Here is a 21687-nt window from a genome sequence, read left to right on the forward strand (position 1 = left end):
TGAGCTCTAACGCTCATATTTACAGTATAAAATATATTAAAAATTCATATAAAATATTAAATGTGTTTAAATACAATAAAAACAGGTATGTGTCATAGAGGAGGCTTAGCGCTACCATCCTGTGTTGATTTTGAGTCAACAGGTCACATGGCCTAGGAGTTATTGAGCTATAATGCTCATATTTACTGTATAAAATACATTTAAAAAATCATATAAAATATTAAATGTGTTTAAATACAATAAAAACAGGTATGTGTCATAGAGGAGGCTTAGCTCTACCATCCTGTGTTGATTTTGAGCCAACAGGTCACATGACCTGGGAGTTATTGAGCTCTAACGCTCATATTTACAGTATAAAATAAATCAAAAATTCATATAAAATAGTTTAAATCCAATAAAAACAGGTGTGTCCCATAGAGGAGGCTTAGCCCTACCATCCTGTGTTGATTTTGAGTCAACAGGTCACATGGCCTAGGAGTTATTGAGCTATAATTCTCATATTTACAGTAGGCTATAAAATACATTAAAAATTCATATAAAATACTACATGTGTTTAAATGCAATAAAAACAGGTGTGTGTCATAGAGGAGACTTAGCTCTACCATCCCGTGTTGATTTTGAGCCAACAGGTCACATGAATTTTTAATATATTTTATACAGTAAATATGAGCATTATAGCTCAATAACTCCCAGGTCATGTGACCTGTTGGCTCAAAATCAACACAGGCTGGTAGGGCTAAGTCTCCTCTATGACACACACCTGTTTTTATTGGATTTAAACACATGTAGTATTTTACATGCAATTTTGATTTATATGAGCGTTAGAGCTCAATAACTTCCAGGTCATGAAGATCTAAGTCTCCTCTATGACACACACCTGTTTTTATTGTATTTAAACACATTTAATAGTTTATATGATTTTTTTATGTATTTTATACAGTAAATATGAGCGTTAGAGCTCAATAACTCCTAGGCCATGTGACCTGTTGACTCAAAATCAACACAGGATGGTAGGGCTAAGCCTTCTCTATGACACACACCTGTTTTTATTGGATTTAAACACATGTAGTATTTTATATGAATTTTTAATATATTTTATACAGTAAATATGAGCATTATAGCTCAATAACTCCCAGGTCATGTGACCTGTTGATTCAAAATCAACATAGGATGGTAGAGCTAAGCCTCCTCTATGACACACACCTGTTTTTATTGCATTTGAACACATCTTATATTTTCTATGAATTTTTAATGTATTGAGAAGGAGTGAATGTCTGTCAAATATCCAACTTAAAACTAACTTCACTGCAGTTGTTGTATTTACTGTTTCTATTTTTGTATTTAACTAGTTGTTTTTGATTGGATTTAAATTCATACAGACACAATTTAACACATTTTATTTCATTTATTTTCATGATTTTATTAAAAGCATTTTACTGTAAATTAATTTAGTAACATGATAGTCACTGAAGTGTGAATGATGCGCCCACTGAGAGCAGGGGCCTGCTGTGTCTCATGTAAAACGCCATGTCACAGTCCTGTTTCATTTTGCTCATCATACAGATGCGACCATAGTCCTGTTGAATAAACAGCCAGTGGATACCAATGACCTGAGTCCCTCTCTATCACTTCTAAACCGAGAAGAACACAACGCAGAATACAGAGAAGTTAAAGGGGAACTATGCAAGTCCTCTCGCTTTTCCACTGTTTGGTTACGCTCCTCTCGCCCATGTGCATTTGTTTACAAAGAAGCCGGCGAAAAATCAATAAATGGAGCTGGTGGATAACGTTACATATAACATATACGATGTTACGGCACGTGTGTTTGTGTAGTCTTGACCGTCATGAACAAAAGATTACGGGTTACGGAGTGCATTTGTGTCGCGATGTGCAGAGACGAGAGAGCCGGGGCGGCGTCCAAGCTCTACACTGATGTTCAAGGTTGGTTTTCAACCGTGAGACGCCAGGTGGAAGGCAGAGAGCCTCCGTTCTCACTCGTAACAAGTCACAAGTCATGTAGTTAACGATCACAATTACTCCGGAGCTTTTCAATTAAGGTAAAAATGTAGCATAGCCACAGGAGAAATCCTGCTTAGTTCCTCTTTAACGGAGGTGCATCCAGACAGACAATAACAGAAAAGACACACCCGTTACATAGGCCTATAAAAGAAAGCGATGTTCAATTCAAAATGAAAAGACAACCGCATCTAAAACTCTGTCAGTGATTTTTATTACGGCCACAGCCGTGTTACTTTTTTTTTTTTCAGAAAATGTCTGCTTCCTGTTTTCTCCCCTGTTGCCATGGTGAACACAGTATCGGAGCTCCATCGATGATGGCTTTTGACTAGTCGCCAGGCACAAGCTCAACTCAGAGTTAACATACTCAGAGTCGACTTTTACCTAACTCAGATCAGCTGTTCTGGAACTGAAAACAGAGTTTCACTTCAGAGGGTAAGTCAACTCAGAGTTCAGGGTTAGGATCAGAGTTTGTTGAACCTCCTTTCTGGAATACCCCTCAGGCCTGTTCAATTTATTATTATTAATTATTACTGTGACGATCTGTACTGAACTGCACCTTCACAGTTATAAACACACAGACTGTTGATTTATGGATTTTACTTGAGCTCATATTTGTCTGTCTAAAAAAAATTGTATTATTATTAGTAGTAGTAGTAGTCATTGTTGTTGCCGTATTAGTAATGGTCTCAATGTAAAAGTAGGAAATTGGTTAATGGGTTTTCAGCATCTTGAATTAACAACTGAATAACTGTAAAGAAAGATAAGAAAATATTTGTGATTAATAAAAACAGACAGTATAAATGTGTGTAGAGTGTACAAAGGTTGTTGTTTTTTTATGTGGATGTTGCATTTATTTTGCTTATTATTACCAGGGGTCGACAATATAAATGGCCCGGTGGCCCGGACGTACTTTTCAAACCGTCAGGGCCACCAGAACGCTCCAAACACTGGCCCGGTGGGGCCAGTGAAAATAATGCCTTGAAAAGAATATAACAAGTAAATAAATAAATCTAATTTCACATTAAATCCCTGTGGTTTGAAATGATAACTGTCAAATCGTCTCAGTAATTAGTGCTAAGAGATCCCGACCCGATCAACGACAGAGACATCTACTTTCTGTGCGCAGCCAGCGCTGTGCCCTGGCACGTCAGCACCACCTGCAGCAGCTGCAGCTGCAGCTCCAGCTCACTCACTGCTGCTGATAGAAGGTCGTCACAAGAACCGATAAAAACCTTTTTCTTAACCATGAAACTTCCCTCCTCCTCAGCGCGTCGGGTCGAGTCCTGTCGGGACCGACGCGAACGTTACACGCGGGCCAGAGCTCGCGCTGGGGCGCCAGCTGTTCGGTGTGCGCCACAGCGGTGGCACGTCACGTGACATTTAGACCATAATAACAACAACAAAAAAACGTGTGTAAACGCAAAACTGAGCTGAAAATGAAACAATGAGTCAGTTTTGCACCAATCTGTGGAAACAGCCTAAACGTGAATGAATGAGAACAACAGTTATATCACTGAACTACTTGGAGGATAAAAGTAATGACTACATAACTTCATGTTTGTGTTGAGGCATATTTACCATTTTAACTTTGTTTTTACTTCATTGTTAAACCACAGTGGAGGCTAAATATGTGAAACAGTTATTTATTTATTAAATAAAGTAGCCTGATGAATTTAAAAGCACTTTTTTTGACCTTCTTTAATGAAATTGAATGAAAAATATCTGATACAGGATATAAATCCTTTACATCAGACTCAAATAAATAACAACATACAAAAATTAAACACAAATATACCAACTCATACATAATCACTAAAATACATATAACAAAATAATCCCCCAAAATCTCAAGAAACTACAAGATCGTGGTATTGAATAAGTATCAAGAATGTTGGAAATTGACCAGTAATGGTATCAGAAAGTTCCAGCCTCGATGGCGAGACCGCAGGAATTGGCTGGGATATGTTGTTTTTCGTTAATATGGGGATCGATACCTATTGTCCTGGGCCAGTGGTTAGAATGGTGGGGCCAGTGATCTTCAAAAGCCACTGGCCCAGAGGGCCTGTGGCAAATTTCCCTTATTGTCTACCCCTGATTACTGTACATGCTGTAAATCTAAAATTGATCTAAAAGATGTATAGCTTGTGATTGTGGAATTACAATTTTAGATGTTTTGGCAGTATACTGTATGCGACTTTGTTTAAAATCACATCCTCTAATATCTTTCTTTCAGATCCAGACTGTAGAGATGCCCCTGTGATCACTCCACCCAGACTGGTGGTGAAGTATGGTGACCCCTTCAATGTCTCGTGCTCCGTGTGTCCAAACTGTACAGATCGATACCTTGTTTATGATTTTGAAAAACCATTGGGAAATATAATAAAAAACGGAAGCACAATTCTGTGGGAAGTTGAGAAGATGACTCAATGGAACATAGTTGCCTACTGCCACTATTTTCCTGACACTGGTAACCAGACTGTTACCACCCTAAACATAACTGTGTACCGTAAGTTAACTCACTGTTGAATAAAATCCACACTCACACACCAGTGAGTCTTTCCTTTATTTGTTCTTTCATATACAGTGATCAGGATTCACACACAGCTGGTCTTTGTATTTCTGTCTCTTACATCTCTGTTTGTCTCCACAGAGCCTCCAGACAACGTCTCCTTCAGCTTCGTTAATCACACTGGACCGATGTTTGAGAATCATCCCTACGCTCTACAGTGTGAAGTACAGGACGTCGCTCCTATTAAAGACCTGACTGTGACCTTCTACAGAGGACAAACACTGCTGACTCAACAACAGTCCAACCAGAGAGGAGAGAAACCAGTCAGTGAGATCTTCTATCATCACATCACCTCCACTAAAGAGGATGATGGAGACCAGTTCTCGTGTGAGGCCAAGCTGGAGCTGGGACCTGACGGACCACAGCCCCCTCCAGTGGTGTCATCACATCCAGCTAATGTTTCTGTGCTCTGTGAGTCTGACAACACTTATTATCATCATCATCATCATCATCATTATTTGGCTTCTATTGAAGTTATCATTGGAGTATGTGATTCACTTATTCACTTACCAAATCCTATTTTTACATAGACAAAGGAGGTTATTGCCGGGTATATTTCATTTTTCATGTATGGCATTTATAGCCTTTGTATCATTGTTGTTGCGATTATCTGCACCACAACAACAAGGGCAGCATCAGCCAGTGAACATGTAGGAGCATTTAGCAGCTAAAAACCTGGCAAGAGACCAAAAGTAGAGCTAATAGTAAAATAAAAACTATAGGTTTTGCCAGATTTGTCAGGTGGTCAAATATTATATAGCTCCAAAATAACCACATCTGCTGGGTGTGCATATGGGCGATTGTTTAAATTACAAACACATCCAAAATATCTCTGTGACAGCTAATGGATGGTGTAAGAGCAGATTTATGTTAATTGTTGTGTGTCATGGTCTGACTGTGAGTCAAATCTACAAAAATAAATGAAATCATTCAGACATATGCATTCTTGGATCCTGGGAGCACAGCCACATTTTGCTCTGAACACCTTTTGCAGTGATTGAACATGACAGGAAAAAGAACAAATTTTCTTTTGAAAACGATGGGACAGGAAAAGGTTGTTCCCACTTTTGCTTTGTCTGGAATGGAGGTTGCAGATCTTGCAGGAAAAAGCTTTTACCCTTTGCCTGAAGTTCTCACACAGAAGGAGATGCCAGTCACTCCAGACAACATTGTGACTGCTGCTGATTTGCAAATGTGGCCTTATTTGTCCAAGGTTCACGTCTCTTCCATAAAGGCCAATGTGGATAGGAACCAATGCTCCCAGGTTACTGGAACCATGGGAAGTGGTGAACAGTTGTGGATACGGTCCATACGCTATAAGAACAGTGTTGGGCTGGGTTATCAATGGGCCTTTAAATGGAAACGGAAAAGCTTTCCTCTGTTGTGGTGAATCGGATTTCAGTGTCTAATTTGGAAATCATGCTGAACAATCAGTATAAGCATGATTTCAATGAATGGTCTTCAGAGGACAAAGAGATGTCTAGAGAGGACATAAAGTTTATGGAGATTATGGAATCCTTTGCAACACTACAGGAAGAGAGATACTGCCTTAAGTTGCCCTTCAAGAGACCGGATGCTCACCTGTCAAACAGCTTTAAAGTAGCAAAGCAAAGGATACTTGGACTCAGGAAAAGGTTTATGAGCAACCCAGAATTTCACAGGGAATATTCAAGTGGTCTAAATGATGTAATTAAAAAGGGCTATGCAGAAAAGGTGCCTCTGGAACAGTCACAAGGCAGACCAGGAAAAGTGTGGTACATACCCCAACACGGTGTCCATCATCCCAAAAAGGGTTTTCTTCGAGTGGTGTTTGATGGTGGAGCCATGTATCAAGGCACGTCATTGAACAGTGAACTGTTGCAAGGGCCAAATCTTACCAGTCCACTGCTTGGAGTCCTCAGTCGTTTCAGACAGGGACATCCAGGCAATGTTTTATCAGGTGAAGGTGGCAGAAGAAGACAGAGACTTTCTGCACTTTCTCTGGTGGCCGGAGGGAGACCTCAGCAAAGAACTAGCAGTCTACAGGATGACAGTGCACATGTTTGCACATATGTGCTTAGGAAAACTGATGATGATAATAGCTCTGGTTTTTCTGCAGAAACTGTTCAAGCTGTTAAACAAAACTTTTATGTGGATGACTGTTTGTTGAGTTTGAGCTCTGAGGAGGCAGCAAAGCAACGAGTCAAAGAGCTCAGTGCTCTCTGTAAGAGAGGTGGATTTGTCTTGGAGAAGTGGGTGAGTAACAGTCGTTCAGTGCTACAGAGCATTGCTGAAGATCAGAGGGCAAAGGATCTAAAAGAGCTTGATCTGGACAGAGACAAGACTCATTTAAGTTAGTCAAACAGCAGTCTCGACGGGGGATGTTGTCTACAACCAGCTATGTATATGATCCTCTGGGATTTCTGTCGCCAGTCACTCTGTCTGCTAAGATGCTACAACAGGAGCTCTGCAGAAGAAATTGTGGATGGGATGATGCAATACCACCAGACATCTTGTAGCAATGGGAAGTGTGGTTACAGGAGGTCAAGCTATTGTCATTCAACCATTCAAAGCTGAACGCTGTTTAAAGGGATATTCCGGCGTAAATTTAACCCATGGTCCAACGCACCATAACACCGAGTTAGACCCCCCCTCGAGAGATGAAGTCTGCTAACCGCTAGCTTCTCCAGTTGTAGCAACGTTAGCAATGACCGCACCATAACAAACAGCGCAGTATACGGATCCACTATCCACCGGTCAAAAAGCCACTTACAGCCACAAATAATGCTCACACCTTTAAAAGCTGTAACAATCCCAAGATTGGAATTGACTGCTGCCGTCCTAGCTGCCAGAGTGGATGCCATGCTAAAGGCTGAGCTTCAAATCCAGCTGGATGAGTCTGTGTTTTGGACGGACAGCATGTCAGTGTTGAAATACATCAATAATGAAGATAGACGGATCCACACGTTTGTGGCAAATAGGATCTCAGCCATACGAGAAATCTCAAGCCCTGCTCAGTGGAGGCACATAGGCACCAAAGACAATCCAGCCGATGCTGCATCGCGGGGGATTAAGGTATCGGATTTTCTAAAAAATCAAAGCTGGCTGGTGGGCCCAGTTTTCTCTGGAAGTCTGAGTCAGATTGGCCAGTGAGTAATCATGATGTCAGGATGGATTCTTAGGATCCAGAAGTCAGGAAGGATGCCTATGTGAATGTCACTGTTTATGATGCACTGAATGCCACTGACCATCTCATAAGTTACTTTTCATGTTGGAGAAGCCTTAAAGTGGCAGTGGCTTGGTTCCTTAGGTTGAAAGGTCATCTGTTGGAGCTCAGTCGTCAGCGAAAGGCAGTACCGGTTCACCCAATACGCACACTACGCACGTTGCGTAGGGCCCCGCAAAATAGCAGAGGCCCCGTTAAAAAAAAACAAAAAAAAACTGACGACTTGACCGTCCGTCGCGCACGTGTAGCCTACCGGATTCCCAGCACATCAGCCTAGCAAGACAGCGTTTAGCACGCCACGATGAAGCGGAGTTATCCCTCGGGGAATTAGGGGGAAGAAACAGCTGACAATGACCTGCAGGAACAGCAGTCAGGTAACTCTCCTCTCCAGGTGAGAGAGTGGGAGGGAGGGAGGGACTAGTCCGTGTTTGACCTGCATTAACAGAGCGGTATGAGCCCTGGGTGAACCCCGGTCTCCGTGTGTGTCTTGCTGGCTCCTATAATTTTAGTTGTAGTGTAGTTACATCTGTAGTGCCTGGCACTGGGAGTCACTTAAACATGTCAACAACGCCACCTCCTATTAAAGGGCAGGAGGAACCCTTGATTAGCAATAGATTTCTCTTTGTGTTGTGTGGCCCATACTTCCCCAGAACAGGAACAACTTACAAGAAGCCAGTACTGTATGAAAAATAATCTCTTTTTATTACAATCAGATCAATCTATGTTGAGGGCGCAATATGGTATAGGAGTGAGGCAAAATAACAAACAAAATGTGGATGGCGACAAACTAACGTCTCCTTATGCTCAGAAGGTCGGGTCTGCTGTGCTCACCAGCTGAAAGATGAAGCTGTGGAAGACAGAAAGAGGGGACAGCAAGTCTAGCACCGCAAACATGCACTACAAACTCTACATCTAATTACTTTAAAGATATCATGCAGTGTCACTAGGCAATATATATACACACCACTACAATGTGTCACCCTGTGCAGTCCCACTACAGACAGGAGCAGTGTGTCGGTGCAGACCCGGCCTTGGACACTCAAGCTGCAGACAAAGAGGGGAGACAGGAAATCAAACTCTCAAATCACCATCCAAGAGAATACACATTTCGTAAACCATAAAAATAAATAGCCTCAAACCTATGCTTATGAGATCACATATTCAGGAACTAAACCAATAAATGAACACACAAAAGAAAAATTTAATCATAGAAAACAGTGGCTGGGCTGGTCTTTGCCAGGTATGAGTTCATACACCCTGGTTCACGTGGCAATTTTCTGCTTGGGCAGAGGGCAGGTCCCAGTGTGTGAGACTCTCTTTAGCCACAGTCGCTCTGTCGTGGTCATGTCATCCCTCAACGTGAGGTCGTTCTTAGCCCTGAGGCACGGGAATTGTGAAGTCCGGCTATCTCTCGCTACGTGAGCGAGCTGCCCAACCGCCTCACCAGAACAAAGAAAGGGCCCTCTGACACTACCTGCTGAGATTTATCTCTTCCTGGTCACATGACTTGTCATGTCATGTGACATGCATGTGACATGCATCTTCTACCCTCCCACACTCACCCCCACCAAAAAGTGTCGTCGTCCCGACGATCAACTAACTCATAACCATGGCCTAAACTGACAATAGTTAGCCGCCTCAGGGTACTGAGAGGCAGCAGTCCTTACCACCACCAGATTGTTGTGTGCAGCTGTTGACCGTGGTAGGTTGTATGGATTAGGATTCTGCCCAGCAGTTGCCCGGGTGGTCCGCCGAAGGCCTGGCCTCTCCTTTTGGGGTGGTGGTGTTGGTCCAACGGAGCCTGCTATGTCAGGGATAGCAGGTGTGACATGTCCTGGGGGTTCCACAACAATTGGTCGACGTATTTCTTCACTTACCCACATCAGGGTTTCTTCATATCCACTGCTATCCAGGTCATTGTCCTGATGGCTGGGTGGTGGGGCTGATTTGGCAGCCACTGGCACAGTTGGCGGGGTGTCAAGCTGTGCTGCCCTCATCTCAGTCCTATGTACCCGTCGCACGACGCCGGTACCATCAGCCAATATGATGGTGTATGGCCCACCAGGTTCAGTTGGAGCTCTAACCACTTGGTGAAGAACTGGCGACCAGACGTCCTGGATCTTCCGGCGCCCTTGACAACGATGGTCTTTCAAGTAGATTAGCTGTCCCTCTTTAAAACCAGGGTCGTGTACCTGTTGATTGTGATGTTGTTGGCGGTACTCTGCAGCTTCCTCTAGGTTCTTCAGGGCCACCTCCCGTGCCACCTGGAGTTGTTCTAGGTGTTGCTGAACCCACTCCTCCAAGGAGCCTGTTCTTTCTTCAGTGACCTCTGACCCGAGGAGGAAATCCACAGGGAGCCGTGGTGACACACCGAACATCAGGGCATAGGGAGAGTGGCCAGTAGAGCGGTGGGTTGAGGTGTTATATGCCCACACCAGCTGAGAGATGTGTTTTGGCCATGTTCGTTTCTTGTCAGGGGGAAGTGACCGTAGCAAGTCATGAAGTGTTCTATTAAATCTTTCACATTGGCCATTCCCTTGCGGGTGATATGTTGTGGTTCTGGACTTCTCAATCCCATATAATTGACAGAGCTGCCGGATAAGGGTGCTCTCAAAATTTCTTCCCTGGTCTGAGTGGATCCTCTTAGGCACTCCAAACCGGGTGAACCAGCTGTCCACCAGAACCTTCGCCACTGTCGCAGCACTTTGATCCTTCGTTGGTATGGCCTGTGTAAATTTAGAGAAGACGTCAGTAATAACAAGGACATTTTCCTTTCCATCCGTCGCCGGCTCGAGCAGGGTAAAATCAATGGCGAGAATTTCCAATGGCTGCTGGGCAAGAAGCACACCCTGGTAAGTTTTCACTCCAGGCTGGACAGCCTTGGATAGTACACAGCGCTGACAGGCCTGACAATACCTCTCTATCTCTGCTCCCATCCCTGGCCAATAGCACCTTTTTCTCGCCAGGTCAGTGGTCCGCCGTACCCCTTGGTGTCCATGTTGGTTATGGAGACCATGCAGGAGTTCCTGCTTAAGACATTGAGGCAGAAGTAGTTGATTACATCTCTCACCATGTGGGGCGTTAATCTGTCTGTACAGCAGACCGTCCTCCTCCCGGATCCGGTCCCATTGCCGGAGCAAGTGCTGGGTCTCTACGGGGAGTTGTCGCCGCTCTTCTTTAGTGGGTAGCCGTCCTGCTTTCCAAAATGGAAGAAACATATTCAAAATGGGGTCAGCGTTTTGTAGAGTTACCAGTTCAGTCTTTGATCGACCAGGGAAGGCTTCGATTTGCTGTTGGAACACCACCCCAGGCCCCTCTGGTTCACACTGAAGGTCTGGGGGGTCCAGGGTCTGCTGCTCGGGCACCTTGCTCTGTTCTGGTTGATCACTGTACTGTCGAGAGAGAGAGTCAGCATTTCCATTATTCCTCCCTGGTTTGTAATGCACAGTAAAATCAAACGCCGCCAATTGGGCTACCCACCGCTGCTCCGTGGCCCCCAGCTTGAGAGATTGAAAATGGCTTAGGGCATTGTTGTCAGTATATACTGTGCACTTACTGCCTAGTAGATACTCCCTAAACTTCTCTGATATCGCCCACTTCAAGGCCAGGAACTCCAGTTTAGTAGAGCTATAATTCTCCATATTACGCTCAGAACCCCGCAATGATCGGCTAGCATAGGCCACTGGCTTCAACTTGCCCTTCTGGTCTTGTGAGAGGACAGCTCCTAATCCCTGGTGGCTAGCATCAATCTCCAAAACAAAGGGTTTGGTGAAATCTGCAAACGCTAAAATGGAGGCACTAGTAAGCATTTTTTTCAAATCATGGAAACTCTGTTCACACTCATCATTCCACATAGCAGGCAGAATTTCAGCTGGTCTTATCCTTTTCTGTTTGGCTACTTTGATGACATTAGCCACGAGCTGGTGCAAGGGGGTAGCTAACTGTGCAAAACCTTTCACAAAGCGACGGTAGTAGCTACAGAAACCCAGAAAGGATCGGACCTCTGTCACATCTCTGGGTCGCCGCCAATTTGCCACTGCAGCAAGTTTTTCTGGGTCCGTGGCTACTCCTTCACTGGACACACGGTGCCCAAGATACTGGACTTCTTTGCTAAAGAAATGGCACTTACTTAATTTGGCTTTTAGGCCCTTCTGATGGAGGCGGCTGAGAACCATTTCCAACCTTTGTAAGTGTTGTTCTATGGAAGAAGAGAAAACAATGACATCATCCAAATAAAGGAGGACCGACTGAAGACTCTGGTCACCAAATATCCTCTCCATGAGCCTCTGAAATGTTCCAGGAGCGTTGCACAACCCAAAGGGCATCCGCTCGAACTCAAAGAGGCCAAACGGTGTACAAAAAGCAGTCTTGGCTTTATCTCCTTCAGCTACTGGGACCTGATTGTAGCCACTTGCCAGGTCAAGGGTAGAGAACCACTGTGCGCCAGCAAGTGCATCCAAGGACTCCTCTATGCGAGGCAGTGGGTATGCATCCTTCCTTGTTTTAGAGTTCAGCTGTCGGTAATCAACGCACATCCTCAGCTCTCCTGTCTTCTTTTGTACCAAGACAATTGGTGATGCATAAGGACTGCTGCTCTCCCTAATAACTTTGCTTTCAAGGAGCTGTTTAATGTGATCTTTTACAGCCTGCCACTGTGTAGGGGGTATTCTTCTATACCTCTGACGGACTGGGGCCTCATCTAGGAGTGGTATCTCATGTACAATTTCACCAGTGCACCCTAGGTCCCCCTCATATTTAGCAAATATGTGACTATACTTATGCAATAGAGCTTTTGCCTGTCGTTCTTCTACAGGTGAAAGCTCCGGCCAATGCAAAGCTGTAATGGTATCTGAGATGGTAGGTGTGGGCTGTGTGTGGGCCTGTGCACTAACTTGCATTACCTGGGCAACCTCTTCGCCTTCTTCCTCAAAAGCCCACTCCTCTCCCTCTATCCCTTGAACCTGATGTAATGTTCCCAACACTTGTTTTGAGTGAACTGTAGCTCCTGTGGCACCCACATTAACCACTGGCACATGAGCTATCCCATTATCAATGATCACTAAGGAGGGAGATAACAGCAGGCCTGGGGCGAGATCTGAGCCTCCTGGTTCTAACAACATAGTGGTGGGCGGGGCATAGGGTACTTTTGGGCAGGTAACCTTTACAAACTTTACTGATTCAGCTGGTATAAACTCTCCAGTTTTTTCCAAGACCCGGACACGACCCTCAGGGAGTACTGGGAATGCTTCCAACCTGTGGCAGTGATGGAGAGCTGCCTCCCAACATGCCCCTGTTTGAGTGGCAGCCACAGAGGCAAACAGTGTCTCCCCTTGTTGTGCAAATAGCTCTCTGTAGCATTCTATGATGACATTCATCCCTAACAATCCTGGAACTGTTTGTGACTGTGATGCACAGGGGGTATCCTTTACAACCAAAATCCCACGACCTGGTACCTTCTTACCCAACACCTGAATGTCTAGCTCCAGATAGCCCACATAAGGGATATCCAGGCCATTTGCTGCTTTCAAAGCCAACCACCCACATGATCTAAGTTTGGGAGAACCCCAGGGTTTGAATGTTTCTTTAAAGAATGACTCTGTAATAGTACTGACCATGGAACCTGTATCCAACAAACATTTCACCATTACCCCACCCATCTCCACCTCTACCACAGGGCATCTACCTATGAGGGGTCGTGAAGTAGTTGAAATAGGGGGAACCTGTTCTACATAATCATTTCCACTAGGCTCATTAACATTGACTTGGTTTATATTGGCCATACCTGGAGGTCCTGCACCAGTTGGAGCTGAGCTTGGTTCTGGTTGCATGCTGGGTAAACTAGATGCTCGTTGCCTCGTCCCCTGGCGACACTGACGGAAGACATGTCCAGGCTTCCGGCAGCGGAGGCAGATGGGCTGGCCCTCTGAAGTAAACTGGTAATTTGGTTTAGTAACATGGGAAACAGACTGATGAAGTACAGATTCTAGTTTAGATAGACTTCGCATGATACCCTCAATTTGTAACTGTTGTTTCTTAAATTGTTCTTGCAAAACAGAGACATCGGACCCCCTTCCAACCCCCACTGCATGACAGGCACCCTCAACATCATCAACGCCAACATGATGCAGCCCGGCGCGGGTCTGCCCAGGAGGTCTCTCACCCTCCTCTGCCCACCTTATAGCCTCTTGTCGCAGAGCTAAGAAGGAGATTGAAGGACGCTGTCGTACAATGCTTTTTAACTCCCTCCGCAATGACACATCACGCACATGCTCCACAAACTGGTCTCTGACCAGAACATCTGGATCTGTTAATCGGTTTGGATAGGCTCGCTGAATGTCTTCAATCAATGCCCTGAGAGAATGGGAAAACTCTTTTAAAGATTCCCCTTCCTTCTGTTTGCGATCAAAAAATTGTTTTTGCAGGCTAACAAAGGAAAAGGAGGAACCATACAGCTCTTTCAGAATGTTTAAAATAGTGTCTGGATTCTCCCGCTCTGCCAAAGAACGAAATCTGATCTCTGTTTTTGCTTCCCTCTCCAGGTGATCATAAAGGAAGAGTGCCTTCTCTCTGGCAGTCATCTGCCTCCCCCCCCAGGATGACTCTATGTTCTCAATCCAATCATAAATTGACAAGTCAGATCTGGATTTAGAACCTGAAAAGTGGGGACACTTCCTTTCTCTTTGAATGTAAACAAATCGTTCAACATGTGGTGCAAGCAAATTTGGTGAAGCTGAACTGCCACCGGGAGGTGGGTCTACGGCACTAGTACTAGAAGTACCAGTAGTACCTGCCTCTATCCTGGTGAGTTGTTCATTTGCCACTCGCAGCCTCTGTACTTCTTCACGCAGAGCCAAAAGTTCCTCCATTTCCTGATCCACACTCATGTCAGCGGTTCAGTTTATGGTTTGGCTACAATGAGAACAAGGAGTAGATTAAAAAAAACAGTCTTTTGCTATGTTTTTCTTTTAACGAAAAAAAAAAGGTAAATGACGAAGTCGAGTGGCCTTCACTGGTCCGTGGATCCCGTTACAGGTTCGCTGTTGCACCCCCAAGAGGCTTCTCTCGTAGTCCAGCCCCAGCCACTGTTTCTACTAAAAAAAATATAAACAAGATACAAATTGTTCCTGACAGAAAAAAGAAAAAGAGAAAAAAAAAGATCCTGCCGACAACGCCAGAAATGTAGTGCCTGGCACTGGGAGTCACTTAAACATGTCAACAACGCCACCTCCTATTAAAGGGCAGGAGGAACCCTTGATTAGCAATAGATTTCTCTTTGTGTTGTGTGGCCCATACTTCCCCAGAACAGGAACAACTTACAAGAAGCCAGTACTGTATGAAAAATAATCTCTTTTTATTACAATCAGATCAATCTATGTTGAGGGCGCAATATGGTATAGGAGTGAGGCAAAATAACAAACAAAATGTGGATGGCGACAAACTAACGTCTCCTTATGCTCAGAAGGTCGGGTCTGCTGTGCTCACCAGCTGAAAGATGAAGCTGTGGAAGACAGAAAGAGGGGACAGCAAGTCTAGCACCGCAAACATGCACTACAAACTCTACATCTAATTACTTTAAAGATATCATGCAGTGTCACTAGGCAATATATATACACACCACTACAATGTGTCACCCTGTGCAGTCCCACTACAGACAGGAGCAGTGTGTCGGTGCAGACCCGGCCTTGGACACTCAAGCTGCAGACAAAGAGGGGAGACAGGAAATCAAACTCTCAAATCACCATCCAAGAGAATACACATTTCGTAAACCATAAAAATAAATAGCCTCAAACCTATGCTTATGAGATCACATATTCAGGAACTAAACCAATAAATGAACACACAAAAGAAAAATTTAATCATAGAAAACAGTGGCTGGGCTGGTCTTTGCCAGGTATGAGTTCATACACCCTGGTTCACGTGGCAATTTTCTGCTTGGGCAGAGGGCAGGTCCCAGTGTGTGAGACTCTCTTTAGCCACAGTCGCTCTGTCGTGGTCATGTCATCCCTCAACGTGAGGTCGTTCTTAGCCCTGAGGCACGGGAATTGTGAAGTCCGGCTATCTCTCGCTACGTGAGCGAGCTGCCCAACCGCCTCACCAGAACAAAGAAAGGGCCCTCTGACACTACCTGCTGAGATTTATCTCTTCCTGGTCACATGACTTGTCATGTCATGTGACATGCATGTGACATGCATCTTCTACCCTCCCACACATCTATAGCCTACACTTATACAAAATGGAAAGCAATGGATAAATATTGACTAAGATTGAATTTTGTTTGCTTGGATAGCCTACATGCAAATATAGATGCAGAATCAAACAAAACTTGTGAAATATTATGACAATGGTGCTAAAAATAATAATAATTATATAATAAATAATAATAAACATAATTACCTACATTTGAAGTGAAAGTAAAACAAGTGCAGCCAATTTGATGGAGCTGAATTAATAGTAGCTTTATCTAGAGATTTATTTAATGCTGAGTTTTTTCAAACATTAACATGTTTACATGCATTGTTACATTTAGTTTGATTTGATTTGTTCTGAATTTATTCTTAGTTAGACCAACACTGCAATACGTTTAAAGGGGGGATGCGTGGAAGCACTGGGTGTCAGGTGCGATTGTTGAATAATTTTGGGGTTCAGTTAGGATGGCCCCTTAGCAGAAATTTGCCTAGGGCCCCATGGAGGTCTGAACCGGCTCTGGCGAAAGGCCTCTGGACCACAGACTGGTCAAGTTGGGGGAAAAAGGGCTCCTGTTAAACAGCAGAGCAGTGTCCTGACACCAAAGGATTTGGAGGAGGCTGAACTGGCTGGTAAAGGTAAAGGTACTTTATTTGTCACATATACAGCTAGTACAGTGAAATTCTTTCTCTGCATTTAACCCATCCCTGAGGAGCAGTGGGCAGCCACGGTGCGGCGCCCGGGGACCAACTCCAGATTATGAGCCAGTGCCTTTGGTCAGGGGCACTGACTGGAGGATTAACCTAGCCGACATGTTTTTAGTGGTGGGGGAAACCGGAGCACCCGGAGGAAACCCACGCAGACACGGGGAGAACATGCAAACTCCACACAGAAAGGACCTGGGCGGCCGGGGATTCGAACCCAGGACCTTCTTGCTGTGAGGCAACAGTGCTAACCACTGTGCCACCGTGCCGCCTGTCACTTGCTGGCTGTCACTTGCTATTGTCAGCAGCAAAGGTTTGCAACTGAAATTTCCTCACTGTTGTCTGAGAAGTGTACAGTAAGCAGACAAAGTTCCATTTACAAGCTGGATCCCATTTTGGAAAATGGACTCTTAAGAGTGGGAGGGAGATTAAGCAAAGGAGCGATGCCGTCAGAGGAAAAACATCCCCTCATCCTTTCTAAGGAGCAGCATATCTCCAAGCTTCTTCTCAGGAACATGCACCAACTGCTGGGACACATTGGGCGAAATCATACACTGTCTACACTCAAGAGGAAATACTGGATAACTAATGCCAGTGCGGCTGTGAGGAAGATCATATCCCAATGCAGTTATTGCAGACGCCTTAATGGCAGGGCCATGGAACAGAAGATGGCGGATCTTACTAAGGAGAGAATTGTTCCAGATCTGCCTCCGTTCACAAACGTCAGAGTTGATTATTTTGGACCTGTGGGGATAAAAAGAGGGAGAGCGACTTGCAAGAGGTATGGAGTGTTATTTACCTGTATGGCCAGCTGAGCAGTTCATTTAGAGGTGGCAAACTCCTTGGAAACAGATGCTTGCATTAATGCAATAAAATGCTTTATCAGCAGGAGAGGTCAAGTCATTCACATCAGATCTACTGGATGTGAGAGAGAACTACGTGAGGCTGTTGGTGAGCTGAATCATGAGCGCATTCAAGGAGCTTTAATTTCAGCAGCACAAAGGGAGAGCATCTGGAGCTGAACTGTTCGGCTGTGGGAAACTCAACCCTCATACAACTGGAGCACACCGCAACCAAACTCCTCCCCTATGAACAACAGCATTTTCATCATTGATTCTGTGACTACTGAGCAAGGAGAGGAGTACACCTGCACAGTCAGCAACAGCAAGGGGAAGGACACTGTGACATATAATGTGGATGTCAAAGGTGAGTTTGAAGTTCATTATTGTTAAAATTAGTAGTAGTAGTAGTAAAATAGTTTGGGACAAGAAGCACAAATTTGCATTTTCATATCATATTGTGCTCTTATGAATATTGTCTGTATTGAATTGCCATGTCGGCCATGACAATTAGGGGCCGGAGTGTAAGAGCAGATTTATGTTAATTGTTGTTTGTCATGGTCTGACTGTGACTGACGGGTCAGCCTATATAGTGTAGGAACCTTTGGGGGCTCGTCTGGTGTTTCCAACCGGAACAGGAAAAACTGTTTTTGACCGCTGTGCAGCACATAGACTGTAAAAAAAAATGGTCGTAGCACCTGTGACGTCACCCATTGGTTTGGGGGAATCTGTTTTGTGCTCCTACTTCAGGCATTTGAACTGCGCCATCTTGGATTTTAGTGGGAGTCTACCTTCCATATTTGGAGAGGTGCTGTGGTTTGCCGGCCGAGAACCCGCCCACTGAACTCGAAGCAACCAACCAACTATCGGTAGAGATCAAAAAAATAAAATGTACCAGGCGTTTTTTTTTTTAGCTGTAAAGTCGGCTATTTTAACATGGGGGTCAATGGAGAGTTGCTCACTTCCGGTCCCAGCCCCCAGAGGCCGCCGGGGAACTGCAGTTTTTTGAACGTGGAAGTGGTCTTCACTTGTAGAACCCACAACTCCCCCCTTGGTGCAGCATCACGTTATGCTCCGTGCGGATGTGTTCAGCAGAAACTGAAAGTGAAATTAAAATACCCAACTGGGTAAAGTGCTGTGGTGAAAGAAAATGTGGTACTTTCCAGCTCTGCTCGATGGATAAGATTTGATTTTTCCAAAAGTTTTTCCATGTTGCCGTCATGACACATTGTGTTTCTCCCTCCCTCCATAAACACACAGATAAGCCCCGGCCTGTGGTGCCAACACAAAATAATATCACCATCACAGAGGGAGAGCGTCTGGAGCTGAACTGTTCGGCTGTGGGAAACCCTCAACCCTCATACTCCTGGAGCTCACCACAACCAAACTCCTCCCCTATGAACAATAGCATTTTCATCATTGATTCTGTGACTACTGAGCAAGGAGGGGAGTACACCTGCACAGTCAGCAACAGCTTGGGGAATGACACTGTGACATATAATGTGGATGTCAAAGGTGAGTTTGAAGTTCGTTATTGTTAAAATTAATAGTAGTAGTAGTAAAATAGTTTGTGTAAAAACAGAAAAGGAAGTTCATTGTGGCTGCTCTGGTATTTGTGACATTGGTCTGACGTCTAATATTCTCTCTTCTGTTTTTTCTGCAGCCGACATCCTCGTATACATCATTATTGGGATAGTAGTTCCTTCGATTATGATCGTCATAGCAGTACCAAGCTACAGATGCTACAAAAAAAGCCGGAAGGGACAGTACAATCTGACGATAAAGGAGGTTATTCGTTTGCGCAAAGGGAAAGGACACGTTGAAATGTGTTCAGACAGCCTGGACTGGAGCAGTTGTTCTGTGATCAACTGCAACGTTTATGATGCCGAACATCAATTCCATCAGCATCCGGCAATTGACTGATGTTATATGATATCTCTCTCACCAACATTTCTCTGCTGATGCCCAATGAGAGGGAAAAAAAAAGAGAGTTCAAGTCAACTTTAAACTTGTGCACAGAGCAAACCCAACAGGTGTATTTGCAGAAGCTTCAGTTTAGGTTTAGCCATAGCTGTGTTAAGCCTGACCCCGGCAGCAGTCTCTGTGTGTCACGTTTAACACATACCTCATGGTTAAACTTAGGTTTTAAAGCCTCAGACTGATGTATTAAAGGAGAGGCGTCTGGGCCCTGATGCTCTGATGCCCCACAGCGTGTCGCCTTCTGGTTAATCTCACCTTGAGTAAGGTTTACTCACTGTTCTGGTATTTTCATGGGAACTGAGTAAGAAAAGATGTTAAATATCAATATTATTGAAGTTTGAATGATGAGTTTGGTACTGTAGGGAGTTGACAAATGTGTATTTTTATTGCTCTTGCATGTAAGGAGAGGACAACAAGAGGTCATCAGGAATAAATCTGTGTATTTCATCATAGTGTTGAAAATAGTATAGTGATAATGAACTGCTGTCATAGTAGATGAAATCAAAACCCATCATAGTGACATCCAGTTACAGTTTGTACCTTATATTCTGTATATAACTGAATCGACAAGTACTGGTTATTTGGGTCAGCATTACTCAAGAGTTAAACCATGATCAGAGCATATCTCAGCCTTTTTTTTTTCTTTTTCTTTTTTTTCCAGGACTTCAGCAAATTGATAAAACTTATGAACTGACTGACAGGATTTGCTCACTGTGACAGATTGTTATGGCTGTTCTGAAGAGTGAAAGCACTTGCAGAGGAAATGCCTGTGCATCCGGCCTGGAGCTGTGTCCTGGTGCCCTGATGTGTTTCTTATTTTCTTTAAATGGAGGCAAACGGTCATGGTTTTAAAAACATGACAGCAGTGTTTTTATAAAAGCCCCATGACCCTATTTGGTGAGTGGCATTATTATCTTTAAAGTGTTTCCAAGAGGTGCTGCCCTCCTCTTGAAAACTGCATATTCACACTGTGTAGATTGTTAAAACCTCTCAGATACAAATCCCGGTTTAACCCCTGAGGGAAAAGGCAAATTACATAATTGTTCGTCAACATGTTTAAAACCTGGAACAAATCATCTGTTTTGTCCTGTATGGTTCTGTATCCAGGAAGTCTTTCCTGTCCCTTCTGTGGGGAAGGTCAAGCGACACATAAGGACATTGACAACACCATCCTTTTTAATGTCATGTTCAATATAGGTACTGTATCATGCAATAATATTGTAAGTTATTATGTCATGTGCAATATTGCACTCTCATTAGCATGTGGAATATTATAATTATTATTCATTATTACGTGGACTGCTTTTGTTAAAGCAGAAGTAAGCGGAATATTTGTGTTAATATAAGTCTTAAATAGTTATATCTTCCGACAGCAATCACTTACATAGAGTGTTTGGTCCGAAACACGGGTCTGTCAGTCACTCTGCTCTGCTGTAAGCCGAGGAGAAAACTTCTTGTATACTTCCTTGTATCCTACAACATTTATCCAATGAGAAGAGAGAACGGCATGAAGGGCTGTGTGTGCAGCCAATGCGCGTGAATGTGGTGACATAGAGACCCATGGGGCGGGGGCATGGATGTATAGGGCGGGGGCTGCTAACTCCATCAGCTGACAAAAAGTTAGCCAAAACGACCGGATTGCTTACTTCTGCTTTAATCATATCATGTGCAATAGTTTATTCATTTTGTATTAATACAAGTGCATTTTATTTTCCTCTCTGACTCTGAATCTCTGACTGGCACATACATTTCTTTAGATATTAATATTGTTCTGTAGGTTATAATAATGTCTAATCTGGTTTTATACTTCTATTGTAGTAAATAATATTCCTGTCATCACTTCATAGTGTTGTATCCGTGTAAAAAAAAATATTCTTCAATGGTTGCACCGTTAATATAATACATCCATGGTTGCACCCTATCTATTCTGTTTTTATCATCACGCTCTGCTCTTCTTGATGACGTAAGCGCGGCGGTTGGATTCTCATTCTCTGCGCGCGCAGCAGCCGTTGTGCCGGCCGGTGACTGACAGCTCTTGTCACTAAGAGGATTGAAAACCCGTTTCTATCCCGTTTGCTGACTCTTTCCCCGCTGAACAGTCCCGTAGTTTCCCCCCTCCTCTGCTGTTACTGAAGAGTGACAACCCCTACCCACACTACACACCAGCAGCGGACGCTCAGACAGACC

At 44.0% G+C, this 21687-nt stretch overlaps 1 protein-coding gene across 1 annotated transcript in view; it reads left to right on the forward strand.

Annotated features, from left to right (window-relative positions):
• The window catches only part of LOC146992204 (intercellular adhesion molecule 3-like), a 41143-nt gene extending 21254 nt beyond the window's left edge, over nucleotides 1–19889 (forward strand). Inside the window, exons 3-4 of the mRNA XM_085784581.1 lie at nucleotides 4670–4999; nucleotides 19184–19889. Of these exons, the coding sequence (XP_085640707.1) occupies nucleotides 4670–4999; nucleotides 19184–19443 (590 nt within the window). The 3' untranslated portion in view covers nucleotides 19444–19889. The remainder of the gene's footprint in view (nucleotides 1–4669; nucleotides 5000–19183) is intronic.
• Nucleotides 19890–21687: the final 1798 nt, after the last annotated feature.

The sequence above is a fragment of the Trachurus japonicus genome, chromosome 1 (genome assembly GCF_045865225.1).
Source record: "Trachurus japonicus isolate A0001 chromosome 1, Traja_1.0".
NCBI lineage: Eukaryota > Metazoa > Chordata > Actinopteri > Carangiformes > Carangidae > Trachurus > Trachurus japonicus.